The sequence below is a fragment of the Emydura macquarii genome, unplaced genomic scaffold (genome assembly GCF_026122565.2).
Source record: "Emydura macquarii macquarii isolate MOO-44397 ecotype Brisbane River unplaced genomic scaffold, CSIRO-AGI_Emac_v2 contig_2205, whole genome shotgun sequence".
Lineage (NCBI taxonomy): Eukaryota > Metazoa > Chordata > Testudines > Chelidae > Emydura > Emydura macquarii.
This window is the reverse complement of record NW_027132342.1, coordinates 35836292-35852098: the sequence shown is the minus strand read 5'-3', so window position 1 is coordinate 35852098 and position 15807 is coordinate 35836292. Positions and strand designations below refer to the sequence as shown.

The window sequence follows — 15807 nt, the reverse complement described above, 5'->3', positions numbered from 1 at the left end:
AAGGAGCTTCAGTAGAGACCAGCAGCTCAGGGATTACGACATTTAAAAGCTACTCACATTTTAAATCAATTTAACACAGCCAAAATGAAATATTTTCATTGAAAAAATATTTCACCATCTCTCTTTCAGAATTACTGATTTGACTTCATAGGAGATTTTGATCCATTTTTAACCTTCCCCCCCCCCCCCCATTAAGGTAACCAGTAATTCATATACCAAATAAGAGCGCTCAAAACATAAATCAGCATCCATCATTCATTAATAGAATTGGCATCTGTAATATCTGGGCCAAATCCTTATTTTGCATAAATTGATGTTACTCCATTGACTTCAGTGAGAGTAAGCCAATTTACACAAACAGTGAATCTAGCCCAATGCATCACATTACAAAAATGTATTATAGTACTGTACAATTCTGATTCTGACCTTTAGTTTGCAACTGATTCTTAACAAATGAATGTTTCTACTTCAGTTTCTGCTGTTGCTCAGCTTCTACTCCTTGTACAACTGAGTAAGGAGGTTGATGCTTTTGCAAAGAACTCAAGTTGGTGAACTTGTAATGCATGAGTTTTTCTGGGTACAGGTGTGATGTCACAGAGACATGGGAGTCACAGCCCTAGGGGAAAAAAAAAACCAAAAAGATTGAGCCAGATAACTGAGGGGGACAGTCTTTTAGCAAAGCTGCCTTATATCACTCCACTCAGCTCTACTTCCTGATCAATGACTCCCCCGGACACACCATAAAGCTTGAGTTCCTGTCTACACATTGACTAGTTGGTTCTCACTCCCAAACAATCTGGATCTGGCCAGCACTCATTCCCCAATCCCAGCAGTGCATGGAGGCAAGGCACTCCTCCGCCAATGAGGGGGTGGTAACCAGGGCTTGGTGGCAGAATTGTGGGGCTCCTTCCCTGCTGGCATGACAGAGGGCGGCTGGGCTAAATTTAAGTGACGTTGTGACCCAGCACATGGGTGTCTGATCCCAGTCCTGGGCTCTGCTCCAGGAGGTTTTATGAAGTAAGTGTGAATATATGATCCTGGGTTCAAGGCATGAGTGTCTCAATTGAGGTGTCACACTTGAGTGGTCTGGCTTTTGCAGCCAATATTTTTGTGCCAGCTGTAGGTATAGCCAGTTTCTAACCTTTGTTGCCTTCATTGTACCTGGATGTCAAGTAAATACATCCACCTGAAATCTGTTTCTTTACAAATAATGCCAATTAGTTCTAACCATATGATGGCATGACTGGAAAAACAAAAACAAACAAACAAGCAGCTCTCACATTGTTCTGTACCCTCCGCATTTTATTAAAAATGAGTAATATGAGCCCTTTTGAAAACAATGAAAGTTTTATACTGAATGCCACTTTCATGCTGGTAAGATTCATGTGTGTAAAATTATATATTCATATAATCTACTGGAGCAAACATGCCAACTATCCCTAGGTAAAAAGAATAGGCTCTGATTTTTAACAAAATATTTAGCATTGTACCCATTCTGTTCCTCCAGAAATCTTAGTCCAATATTTTAAAGCAGTTGAAAGGTACATCCCTATTTTTTCTTCCCACAAGTCCCTCTTTCTAAAGTTCAGGTACTGGCAGATATCCAATATGTTCAATAAAGTGGTTACTAATAACAAAAAAAAGGATAGTTGGAATAGGTCTCACGATTTGACTTTCTAAACTAAAGCTTTTAGGTCTTTCGCTAATGAGGGGCATTGAGATATAAGGGCCCAATCTTCTTCACATTGAAGTAAAAAACTAAACCCTCATTCGCTTCAACAGAAGTAAGATCAGTGTATATTGTTTTCACCACCACCACTGGTTTTTGGCAAGTTATACAAATTTCAGAAGTTTTTAGAGCACTTCCTGAAAGGTACATGCAAGAGAGTGTAAATCTACGCTGAATGTCATTTTCTCAAATCAATTCCGGGTAAGCATTCAGTGTTTAATTCTTTACCCTTGTGCTCCTGATATTATTTTCATGTTTTCAAGGAAATATTAATCACTTTTTAAAAATATTTGGCTCATTACCCTGAGTGTCGTCATTTCATTGTCACTCAGACAAAAGTTTGCAATATAGGGCACTTTTAATATGTTTTAATGCACGTACGAGTTCCTTTGCAACAAGAATACTTTTGCTTTCTAGTACAGCACAGAATGATGTTTTCAAATCTGTATTTTTTCTTGTGCAGCATCTAAGATAGCTGTTGCATCTTAACAATAAGAATGCTGTTTTGTGTAATAGACAAAATTATATCTCTTTAACTTTACTAAAATGAGTGCACCTGTAAATCAGTTTGGTTCAGCCTAGCTTTATCTAAAGAATGTTTAAACGGGAAAATGGGAATAGTGTGGTGGCCTTTTGTATGAACACGCATTTGCTAATGGCATGGTGATACCTTTTGCTTCCATATTCATCCTAAATAAAAACATGTAAAATGTAGGAAGAACTCAACCACAACACTTTTTAACAGACGTACTCCTACAGAAACACATGGCTCTATTGCAAATAATTCACAGCATGCATAACTAGACCTGACATTGCTGAGATCTCTTTAAGATGAATGAATGTGACTTTGTCTATTTAATAGCATGTTTGTCCACAGTTGCCTCTTTAAGAGGCAATTTGATTAGAGCAGACTTTTAAAATATCAATTTGACATTTTCTGTTTTCAGGCTTTGTAACAGTTTTTACTGGCCATGTCCCAAGAGGTTTTCTTCCTACTTCCATTGCTTCCTGCTGCTTGCTGATTAAAAAAGAGTTTTCTTGCACAACCAGAATACTATAAATATATGTAAACAGCATATATGGATTTGTGCTATCTTGCTTGCTTTTAATGGCTATACAATAGATTTGAGGAGAGAGTGTATCTAATTTAGGTTAGTGTTAAGGAGTTAGTCATGTTTATTATTGTTTCTTTTCTTCTTTGCAGGCTCTTAAGGACGATGATGCTGAGACTGGGCTGACTGACGGGGAAGATAAAGAAGAACCCAAAGAAGAGGAAAAACTAGGGAAAATCCAGTATTCTTTGGATTATGACTTCCAGAACAATCAGGTGTGGAACAAACAATCTGTGATACGTGGCTGTGCGGGTGAAAGGAGACTGCAAAAATACAAACTTGCAGAGTAGATACTTTGAAAGCGTTCTAGCTTACATTGAAGAAAATTAGAAAGCAGGCCTGAAACTTTATGAAACTATTCCTTTTTCCATTTGTGTTCAATATATTTTAAGGGTACACTACACTTTTAATCAAACTTTATGCCACAGTTTTTTCTTCTTCTTATTATTATTATTGTTTATTTATTAACTGTCTGTATTATAGTATCGCTTAGAAGCTCCAACCAAGAATTGGGCCCATTGTGCTACATTCACATCGTAAGAAACAGTCATTGCCCTAAGGAGTTTATAATCTAAATAGACAAGACAGGCAAAGTGAGGGAGAGAAAATGGAGGCACAGAGAGGCGTGGTGACTCATCCGAAGTCTCACAGCAGGTCAATGGTAAACCAAGGAATAATCTCCTGACTGCCAGTCAAATGGGCTATGCATTAGCCCACATTGTCTCTCTAATGAACTAGAATTCCAATCTCTTTTATCTAGTTCTGTTGGGATTTAACAGAAAAGTGCAGCCTGCTAACAGCCAATCCTTTTAGTCTGTCAGTAAAGTCCAAACAAAAGGGCTCTGCTCCTAAGAACTCTACAGAGAGCAGGGCAGAAAAAAATCTCCTCCCTCCACTAATACCATCACCTGAAATTTGGAAACTGATACAACCAAGATTTGGCTGCTTCTCCAGACTACAAACAGGAATAGCAGCCATGACCCAATGCAGACCACCATAAATGTGGCATTTCAGGGGAGTGGATTTGTTTTGTATGGACCTACTTCTCAGGTCTTCACCAATTCCTGAGTTCGCTCACATTCCTCCCCTCTGCGTGGCTTCTTGCCATGCATGGAGTGCAAAGTTTCCTTGTTTGGGATCTGCATTCTTCAGCCTCCACAATTTGCATGTTCATACCCACAAGCAAGTACTCACATTGAACACATTGTTTCATTTATTTGGGACAGAAAACTCCAAAGAATGTTTCATCTCTGAGTTATTGTTTTTGGGTGAACTTTTCATTTGAGAAAACGAATCAAGGGTTTGTTGTGTTTAAGGCATTTAGTCAAAACAGATAATCGTTCTCTATTTAGGGACAGAAATTATATTGGTTGAAATTCCTGTAAATGTCTTCATCTGAACTAACTTCCATAGTTAGTTAGCAATTTATTTCCACTAACATACACTACATACAGGGAGTTTACTTAATTTCTTTCCATACTTTTTTCCCCCTGAAACAAATATATTTTATGCCAAGAAGAGATTAAATAAACTTTCTGTATCTACAGGAGGATATTTGCATAAAGCTATATCCTAACACAATACACTGTACTCCACAAATCATTTCAACTATATTTTAACTGCCACTGCTTCTGCTTTTCAAAGCAAGAGCCAAAAAGAATTCTGAAGTCTTTCAACAGCCTATGGATGAAGGAGCTTTTTCCTCAACTCCCCAAGCAAAGACTTTAGCAAGAATCATCTGCCCTATAGTTCTTTACCTGGCTAGTCTTCATCACTTGAAATCCATAGAAAACATTAGAATCTTCAAAGGGCAGAAGATCTAAAGGGGAAAAAAGAAAAGCTGCAAATCTTTTGTAATAAATAGATCTGAGTGGCCATAGAAGATGAAAATAAACTTTCTTTGTGAATTTTATTAAAGGAAATGCCATGTTGATTTTAAGAACTAAATTTTCCAAAAACAAATAGAATGTGATAAAAACTATTTATTTATTTCCCCCACACTACGTTTTTGATAGTATGCTGTGTTTAATTAAGGTGCTAAATTGTATTTGTTGTGGATTCTTATTTTATTCTGCTGCCCTCACTCTAATGTTAAATTTCCCTGCTGAGCTCTGGTACTTCCTTGGGATTAGATGTTAGTGGTGGAATGGCACAGCACAGCTGCATGGAGCTTTAAACAGGAAACCCAGTGCCATTCTGCATATTCAGCTGGGTTAAAAATGGGGACAAGATGACCAAAATACTCTCTCGGGCATGATGTTTCAGTTTAGAGAGAGAGCTTTTAAAATGGAAGTGAATTACTTTTCCACTCTGTTAACTAAAAGACTCATTTTTCATTCTTTCATGTGAAAGATTTGATGTAGATCCTGAGTCCGTCAATGTATTTATGAACTATTATGCATCTAGAATAGCAATGAGAGAGAAAAGGAAAAGTGTCTAGTAGAGGTAAAGCAAAAAATGTTTCCTGGAGCTTAAGAAGCACACAGATAGGAAAGTACATATGCCACATTGTGAATTTAAAACAGGCAAAAATAAATCCAACTTTAAAGAATCTGTGAGAATAGTTACTTTCCTAAGTAAGAATGTAGTTGCTCCAATTCTTTGATCTCCTATTTCAAATTTTTAAACAACTGGTCTATGAGAACAAAGAATCTTGTGGTAAAGGCACTGGATTGGAACATGCCAGAATCTGGCTGTATTTCTCATCTTTACCTCATATTTCCTGTGTGACCTAGGCCAAATCACTTATGCCCCGAGTTTTAAAGTATTTAGGTATTGTTGCACTTAGTGTTTCAATGCCTAATTAATTTAGAAGCCTAAATCTCAGTTTCAAAAAGGATTTAGTCACTTTGATATTTGATGAGATTTAGGCTCCTAAGCACCTAAATCCATTTTGAAAGTGAAATGTAGACTCCTAAATCAGTTAGGCATTGCAATGCAGTATGCAAAAAGGCTAAATGCCTTTAAAAATCTGGACCATAAAGACTCTTTGTTTCAGCTCTCTGCCCGTAAAATGAGTTTGATAATACTGCCTTTCTCTTACCCTTTGTCTGGGTTGTCTATTTAGTTTATAAGAGCTTCAGTGTGAGGGAGTTTCTTTTACTCCCTCTATGTACAGTGTCTAGCAGAGTAGGGCCCTGATCTCAGTTGCTACTTTAGGTCTACTGTAATACAAATAATAATAATAATTAATAATTAGCTTTAGATCAGGATAGCCATCCTTTTGTGACTGAAAAAAAGGAAACTGTGGGTAAAATTATCGAAAGTGCCTAGACTCCGATTTTTAAAGGTTTTTAGGCACTGCTGTGCTCAGCGTAGCAACATTTAATTGATTTAGGAGCCTGTCACATTTTCAAAAGGGATTTAGGCACTTAAGTGCTTAAACCTCTTTGAAAATGAGACGAGCTCCTAAATCGGTTAGGTGTTGCAATGTTGAGTGCAGCGATGCCAAAAAACCTTTAAAAAACTGAGCCAAAGTGACTTCAGCACCTAAGTCCTATTTTCAGAAGTGATTTAGACATGTAGAGCCTAAGCTTCATTGACTTACAGACACTTACATGCCTTTAAAATTTTTACTGTTTAGTACCTAAGACCCATGTTTGTATAGAAAAGTAAACATAAAATACAAACAATGCAAGACACTTGTTTCTATGAAAATTCTACCCCATATCAAAGATTTGCATTATACTTTATTGTTTCTTTTTTTAGATAGTTTGGGGATGGTTTTGGAATACAAATTTCATAATCAAAGTTGAACGTTCATGATTGTTTAACAATGTGTTATCTAATCATAATGCCCTGCACAGAAAACTAATGGACAAGAAGCTATGGCAATTGGGAAGTTATTTGATTGCAGTCTTTTTTAAAAAAAATGAATTTCATGTTTAGCTGTAATCAGCTGCCCTTTAAAAAGCCTCTTTTCTGCTTAAAAACACATTTCCTAGAGTCTCCCTCTGCCATAATTGGTTTTGTGAAGTCTATAGCTTCGCTTCATTTGCCTTCTGTGCAGAGGTTCTTGACAGGGTAGTAGGTTTTTCGTTTGTTTGGTTTTCTTTTAAAGTAGAGCAACAAGCAAAAGGAGGAAGTAGACATGACAGAAAAAATCTCCATTTTTGACTACCTAAATCTTTTCATAAATGTCTCTTCATTTTCCATTCTCTCTCTCTTCTTTCAGCTTTTGGTAGGGATTATTCAGGCAGCTGAGCTGCCTGCTTTAGATATGGGTGGAACATCTGATCCCTATGTGAAAGTTTTCCTGCTGCCTGATAAGAAGAAGAAATATGAAACAAAAGTCCACAGAAAGACTCTTAACCCTGTCTTCAATGAGCAATTTACATTCAAGGTATTCCTTTGATAATTACGTGGAACTTATTTCTTTGTTAATTATATATACTAAAGGATCATCTCATACTCATTTACAGAATTGCTTGTGTCTTAGTTAGTTGGTGTCCTGAGGCACAGTGGAGTTTTCTGTTGCAGAAACCTTTGAGATTCAGTCTTGTGATGAAAAATGTAGTCACATTGGGCCAGATCCTCTGAGAGTATAATTAGACTTAGCTCAGTTGTAGTCAGTGAAGCTATGCCCATCATTCTAGCTGGGAATCTGGCCCACACTTTGTAGTTGGAGACTACAAAATATTGTTAGGAAATTGGGCGTTAGGGATTTGGGTAGGGATCCCTCATGCAGACTCTGGCTGACCCCTAGCTTCTCCCATTCAATTAGACACATCTGCCCCTGTACCCCCAGGTGTCCCTGCACCCCCATTCAGCCCCCTTTTTCCCCATCCTCATGTGGCCCTGCACCCCCATTCAGCCATCTCTCCACCCCATCCCCATGTGGTTCTGCACCTCCACTCCCATTAAGCCCCTGGCTCAGTACTGTCCCCCCACTAGCTCCTGTGCCCATGCGCCAGTTGGTCTCCTCCCATTAGCCCTTCTGAACCCCAGTCTATGTGACTTCCCGAGCAGCCCTGTATGCCCTGCTTTGTCTATTCCCCCTCCCCCCATCCCATTCATCCTCACCTGGCCCCATGGGCAGGGCGCTGTGAAGAACGCAGCCTCTCCCCATCTCTATCCACAGCTGGCAACTCCAACCCTTGAGCCAAGTGCCCTATGTTCCGGTGCCCCAGCAACCCCTAGTGAGCAAAGGTGTAACTACAGCACCTCTCTGGCAGAAAGTATTTTCTGCAGAGAAAAAAAAATCTGCAGGTAGGAGGGCATGCATTTTATGTGTGCAGTGGTGCAGAATTCCCCCAGAACTATATTATAGTAGAGTAACAAAATAGTGTGACACTTTGACAAAAGTAGGTGTGAATTTCGCTAAACCAGCATTTTCTTAATAAATCTGTTGCAATATGATTTATGAATTCTGGTCTGCTATTTCTTTTATCCTAAATTAAAGCATAGGAAAGGCAAATGGATGAAGGGAACAAGTTAAAAATCAGTCTTGCTGGGTTTTCCTGTGTCCTGATGTTATAATACTATACCATGCTACTTTACATAAGATGAGAAATCCTGACCCCAGCCTATAGGACAACTATTAAATAAATTTAGTTAAGGGTTTGATTGTAAAATTTCAGCAGCACTACTAATAGTGACTTAAGAAAATTCTAGGCATACTGAAAGTGCAGTTAACTATAATAAAGAAGTATTATGGAACATATTTCAAAGAGATTTTCCTAATGCAGATCTTACTTCTGTTACTTTAGGCTCTTCCATGTATATGCTCAGTCTTATAATGACAGCTACAGTTTGAAAACAGGAACAATAAAAGACTCAGGCTATGCAATCACTCAACGAGAAAGATATCCCCAGAGGTCACAGCCACTACTGCATACATAAGTCTGTTTTTCCCTTTGAAGATGTTCCTAAAAATAATCCTTTTTTGGGATATTTCTTTACTGAGCTTTCCTATGAGAGTATTTAAAAAAAACCCAGAACTATAAATTACAGATTCAAGTGTAGTTTATACAAGAAACAACAAACAAATCTATCATATCAGAGAAAGACACGGTGAATAAATCAAAACACTCACTCACAGGCAGATAATGTCCACTTATTTTAAGTCACATCTTAATAGTCACATTTTGCTTCCCAGAAGAAAGTGTATGCTGAAATCTTTTGCCTAACAAGCTGTGACTGAGGTGTTTAGGTGCACCACACCACAGTAGTGATAGTGGGCTGGATCCTGAAGGCTTTATTCAAGCAAAACTGATGGTGGTTTTGCCTGAATAAGAACTATAGGCACAGGCTCAGTGGTATAGTTGCTTTACTTTATGCAACATCAGTTGTTTGTCCGCATGGCTGCATACATGCATTGCTTTCAACACACTTCAACAGTACTTCAACACAACATGATTTTATCTTTGTTTCACTGCTTTGAATGATAAAGCAGCTGTTCCCTGAGATACCCGCTGTTCAAAACATTCTAAATTCTTAAATTAACACATTTATTATCATAAATATTAAGAGGTGAAAAAAACTGGCATTGCCAAGAATTTAACCGATGCAGCTACATCTTGCCCAGAATGCATGAAAATGGGAATCCATTTAAACTGGGTTTAGTCCACTAGCATCTGGAGGTAAAGTACAGTTGAAATTAAAGGGTTCCTTCAAGAGGGAAACCTCAGAAAGAGTTACTTAGTAATGTTGGATGGTGAAACTTCTCAAAAAGAGAGAAATCTGCAATTTCTTTGTTTTCTGGACTGCTGTCCTGTGTCTTGCAAAGAGAAAAGCTCACCTCAATATCTCAGTCAATGGAAGTTTTCTCACTGTATTCACTGGGGTTAGAATTTCATCCTTTGTATTGTACATGGACAGTGCCTAGATTAAATGGCTTCCCTGGTGAGGAGTTTCTTCGGTGCCCCCCTTCATTTGTTAAACATTTGAATACCTTATTTTTATTGCATTTGTAGCCCATTTCACAACTTTGATGAATGATTTGCACGCATGATTGCAGGAGGTTAGTGAAAAATGAATCCATGTATGACATACCGAACCATTTTACTTCAAACATTCTATTGCCCCTTTTGCCTCTAACAAAAACAGCACCCAGAGTCTGGCACCCCCCAAGCCTGGCACCCCAAGTGGTCACCAGCCCCTAAATGCAGCCCGGTACATAGAGAAGGGCTGCATGGGCTTCCAGCTGTCAGCGAATATGAGAGCAGGCAGTACAGCAAAGACTATCTGAAAATAAGATTTGTGACAATATGCTGGGCTTGTCAGATACCACCATTTTCTTGGAAATCACAGAAAGAAAGTCAAGACACCAGGAATGTGGTTTATCTAGGTTTCAGCTTTATTAATTAGTAACACACCTGGAAACTATCTGGCAATTATTTGTCCAGTGCAATGATCTGTACGCACTTGTTGGCTGGCTCAGCCTTCCTCTACCGCACATGCACCATTTACCTGGTTCCAGCACTGTTATCCTCTTGCACAATGGCTAAGGTGGGGGGGAGTCTCCTTACTGCACCAGACGTTAGAAACCCCAGCCCCATTCCCCACCTTCTTCTTCTTCTAATCCACTTCCAAATCCTGTTTATCAGGAAACTATACCCTTATTGAATGGGCACCTGCACTGGGCACCTGCCAAGTTGCGACATTTTGAATTTTACAACCTAATTACCCACTGAGTCCCTGGACTGCTGAGAGAATGGCCTGTGGAATGCAAGGTTTCAACCTATCTAGCAGTGAGGTTAAAATTTCTTCCTAGCTTCCAAAAGGTGACTACTGCCATGCCCAGAGCAAGGCCCAAAAGTCCAGTGCTATTCTGATCCCAAGTGGAGGAAAGGGGAGCATTTCTTTGTGGTACAGAATGGCACCCTGGGCAAGAGGAAGGACTTATAAACCTTCCCCTTATGAGTGAAGGAGCCAATAGACTTACATTGTTACCCTTCTGACCCAACCAATCAGCCATAGAGCTTACCTCCTGAAGCCTGCAGGGAGTGAAGGAAACAAGACAAGAAGCAATCCTCAAAGGGACCAAGGGTTTTCTTTGCCCTGCTGGTCCAGACAAACCCTCCTGGCCTCTGAAGCTGGTGGGACAGACAGGGTGGTATTGCTGCCAAATCTTCTTTGAAAATGTATTTTATTCCCATTGAAGTTATCATAGACTTTAGAGGATGCAAGATCAGGTCTTGAACTTGAAATATTCTATGGAATTGTTCTATATATAACACCTTATGAAAAAGGTGAAATACCATAGGGTCAATATTTTAAAAAGCAAGTGAAAGCCAAATAGTCACACAATATTTGAAGACCCAGAGCTTAAACAGGCAAGAACATTTGGATGTTCATATGGCTAAATACTGTGCCATGCTATAGCTTCCCTTTTTATATAGACAATTAATAAAAAAATGTTTACTGAAGTATATGGTAATAATTTAAACTTGCAAAATAACAGAGAATTTATTAAGATTGAGCAAGGCTTCAATGCAAGTTCAAACAATTTTTTTAATTAGGCTTTTCTAGCCAGCTACTCGAGTGTAGCTTATCTGAACTGCATCGCTTACCCCAAATATTAAAAATGTGACTAATAAACACCCTAACCCAAAGCATCTGTCCCATACCTATCAGAACAGCTGGAGAATTAATCAGGACTTGGCCTGCTGCCTCCGCAATTTCTAACCATACACAATGTCTTAGAATTAACCATAGAAGCTATAGTGTGAAAGGTATAATGCTGAAAAAATATACCTGGATAAGTAATAAATAGTTGCACTGTAAGAAGACAATCCAGTCTCTTATTACATTGTGTCAGATGCAGTAAGTCAGTTTTGTAGTTTCTCATCAGTCTCTGGGCTACCCTTTTCTGAGTGTTGACAGTATGATTTATTGGCAGGAACATACTACAGTATTAAAAGCTCATGTATCTTTGGAGCAAATAATTGGCCTCCGGTTTCAGTTTCACCACACACAAAATAATTTTGAGGACAGAGGGCAAAAGCTGGAGAGCGATAAGTGAGCTGCCACATTGTTCTATTGAGTGCCATATTTTGGTCTCGGGGAAACAGTACATCAGGTGACTACAAAGATAAATACCTCATAATTTTCCCCTAGTTCAATTTACCCAGGATGACAGCAAATAAACCAAATAAATTGATTTGCATTGCAGTGAACCCATCTTTATTGTCTGAGCTAAAGAGTTTGTCATGTTTTCTTCTTTATAGGTGCCGTACTCTGAACTGGGTGGAAAAACTTTAGTGATGGCAGTATACGACTTTGATCGTTTCTCCAAACATGATATAATTGGGGAATATAAGGTGGCCATGAATACAGTGGACTTTGGTCATGTGACTGAGGAGTGGCGGGATTTGCAAAGTGCTGAGAAGGAAGAGGTAAGGAAAACAATTGTTATGTTTTTGGCAGCATATTTTTATCATCGGCTGGGGAAACAGTCAAACTAGTAAGTGGGAATTGACTTATAGCAAGAAACCTATCAATATTTCTAAAGTTAGCTTGATAGAGTTTTCCATAGTTTGATGGAACAAAAACCATCTGGTAAACATTTATTGCTATCAGAAGATTTTCATGATGCAAGGGATATCTTGTTATCCCTCCTTCCAATCATTTCTGACACTTTAGGCACTATGTTGTGGGACGGACTTTAAAAGGGTGACCATTCTCTTGAGTGAGTGCAGTTTACATCCACAACATTTGCACCTTTATTTGCAGTTGAATAGTGAAAGTGATTTGCTCCTGAACGTACATCAGAGTATTTGTATCTCTGTGCATCAAAATGTGGGTAAAAGCATTTGTGGCTTTAACATGCTAGATTGTTATTATCGTGTAGCAGTTCAAACAGTATTCAGTGATTAAAATGGTGTATTAAAAAAACAAACTTTGAAATGAACTGTACTATATCATAACATTATTCTCTCCTTTGCCTTTTGCTGTCTCTAAAGATCTGTTTTGTCAGTCAGCTTCTGGGAAGGAAGTTTATAATAATTTGCTATCTAAAGTGCTATGTACACATATAGCACTCTTTAGAAATGTTTAATAACTAAATTGTGCATTCTGCAGTGTTGTTCATGCAAGATATCCACCTTTGCTTATCATGAAAACATTTTTTCTTAAATTTTACATTATTTTTCATTTTGATTGTCAGATAATAAATAGCTTCCCACTCAGACAGAATGCACAGCATGTTTCAGTTTTCTGGTGAGACTAGAATGAATCTGAGTCTGACTTCCTTGTTGTCTAATTTAGCCAATAAACTGGTTTAGATTCCAACCTTGGTTTCTATGATGAGAGAGACAACCTCTGGATCAAAATCCTTCCCCAATCAATGTGAAGAAAAGCTGAATACTGGATTCAAATTCCTCTCTGTGAACAATATATTGATTTAAATTTTCTTCCTTCCCTCTTTATATCTTCATCACCTGTGTCTTCTCAGATTTTCAAAGATGATGTATTTCACAGTCTGCCTTCTCTGTGTTAGCTTTTGATGACTGAATCTGCCAACAGTTTTCTTTTATTTTTTGGTATATACTCATTTGAAAGTCACTGCTGAATTTAGATTTTTTTTCTGTGGCATTTTCTTGGTCAACACATCTTTCGTGGGTTTCTCTTACTAAAAAAAAGTCTGTGGCATTGGTAGTCCTATAATATGCCATATTTCAATCCTGCTTTTAAAGCAAAGGTCAAAAGAAATATTTGAATCATATTACCCCAAGAAGGCCTGATCCCAGGTAACTTTTCTTTAAAGTCTGTGCACACTGGAGAGTCAGAAACTGTTAAGCCAGTATGTATTTGATTCCTCCAATCTTTATTAAGTGCCAGGAATTCCAAAGAATCAGATTTTTACTTCACTATCTCTTGATTTCTGTTTTGTCAAAATAAAAACTATAATCAGACAATATCAGTGTCTCACAGCACTGCACCTCAAAAAGTATAAAGTGCAGCCAAATGATGCATGAAAAGTACTTGAACCTTTACCTATTTAACATAAACTTAACCTTTTAAACAAATTTCATGTGCAGACAGCCAGTAAAATAATACATGTTAGTGCTAGGTTTAGCTGGTAACATGGCAGATAACAGTCTGTTGACATGTACTTTCCACTTTCACAGTGATATTTGATTTTGTCTCTCTGTTCTTCGGTAAAGTTCATATGCTGCTAATACAAAATGGTGTTAAAGTTGCTTCAGACAGATGTTCTACAGTGCATGCTACCTCTGTCAGCCAAATATTTGCACAACAGACTTCTGACGTGACTGGAGCCTGGCTTTTCATTAAAGGGGAAGCTAATTAATTAAAAGCAAACATCGATACTGAATTTGGAGGTTAACAGGTACATTGTGGACCTATTTTCAAAAGGACAAAAGCCGAGAGTTGCATGTAACAATGCACTTTATTTGTGCATGCAATGACCACAATTGCACTGACAAATGTAGTATTTGTATATATGCAGTGACATGGAAGTTAGACATCTACTTAGCCATTTGCACATGCAGATAACATACATGCATGAGTACTGTGTAACTAATGGATCCTTTCACATTTAAGTTTTTACCCTCACACTTAAAGCCTCTTACAACATTGCCCCTCCCAAATTAGCTACTTTGTCACTTATCTCATTGCCCTCCCCTCTTCCATTGTGGGTTGATCTTACAAGGTGCTGAAGACTGCTGAGTGTCTTCCCCTCCCATCACTGGGCCAAGAATGCTCCGCTTATTCCAGAATCAAGCCCTTAATGGCATGGTAGCTGTTTGTCAGCGTGTCATTTTCTGAGCCACACACACATGTCCAGCATTGTTGGTGACGCCCCATGTCCAATAGCACCAAGGCCAAGAAGGGGACAGGACAGGGCATAGCGAGAGAGGGCCCTGCCTGCATGCAAACAAACATGCACATCAAGTGATGTTGTGGCAGGTTCCTCTGATCCCAGGAATGGCAAGAGCCAATGGGCTGGAGCAGGGAGTCAGGCCCAGCTGACAAGACAGGAGCCACTGCTGCAGGGTGCATGCAAGGTTGACTCAATGTTGTCCACCCCCCAAGCATATTTTCCCTAGAGGCCTATGTAGTTGGGGTAAATAACCCTGAGAATGTATCATTTCCCTGATCCTCTTTCTATTCTTCTCTCTTCGTTCATTATATTCACTCACTGAAGCTTGTTTCAAAATTGATTGCAAGGCCTTTGATGCTACCCTAAATTTGTATGGCCCCAAGCACAATGTTGAACTGATCCTGATCGGTGTTTCTGGATGCTATCACAATACGAATAACAAATGAAGATAATAGCTACTATGCATGCAGATCAGGTGTGCATCTGTGCGTAGCTCAGGGCTTCTGTCCCTTTGAAAATCAGGTCCCTAATCTCAAATACATACATCAAAAGACCAAATAATTCCAATTTCTCATTCATTTTAAAGTTAACTCTCTTTTCTATTGCTGCCTAATCACTCATGGCTATGTTCCAAGTATCATATGTACAGAGGAGAATTTCTATTTCTGTATAATCTGGTTTGGTTTGGTTTGGTTTCCAACTACTATTAGAGTGTAGCTATTTTCCTTTATAACCATTAGGCAATTTGACATGGAAAAATTTCCTCCTGTATAAAAATGTTTTACTTTTTGAATGATTGAATTCAGCACTAAATACATTCCCAAAATAAATGGAGTAAGTTTTCCATTTCTTTTTTATGTCTCTAATTATGTGTCACATCTATTCATGTGAGTTTCCATTAAATGTGAAAAATTATCATTGTTTAGGTTAGCTGAAGAATTAAATTAAGCTTAGTTTTCTTAATGTTAGAGCCGTTGTTATTTTGACAATATTCACTATAGCAGTATGCAAAGCTATGATTGCACGGATGCCAGTTGTGGTGTGTTTGTTGTTGTTAATTATTCTAAGGTCATTTCTTGTGGACATCATGGAAAAAGGTAGGATTTGAATGAGAGGAGGGTTGTTTTTCAAACTGTGATGCATTTGATAGGTAAGCTATTTTACTCAATAGACTCAGA

The 15807-nt window shown here is 38.4% G+C and overlaps 1 protein-coding gene across 2 annotated transcripts in view; it reads left to right on the top strand.

Annotated features, from left to right (window-relative positions):
* Positions 1–15807, top strand: part of SYT1 (synaptotagmin 1) — a 583887-nt gene that overhangs the window by 472025 nt on the left and 96055 nt on the right. Inside the window, exons 7-9 of one of the 2 annotated variants that reach the window (XM_067559902.1) lie at positions 2934–3056; positions 7016–7183; positions 12012–12179. In XM_067559902.1, the coding sequence (XP_067416003.1) occupies positions 2934–3056; positions 7016–7183; positions 12012–12179 (459 nt within the window). The remainder of the gene's footprint in view (positions 1–2933; positions 3057–7015; positions 7184–12011; positions 12180–15807) is intronic. The other variant, XM_067559903.1, reaches the window with a different exon arrangement.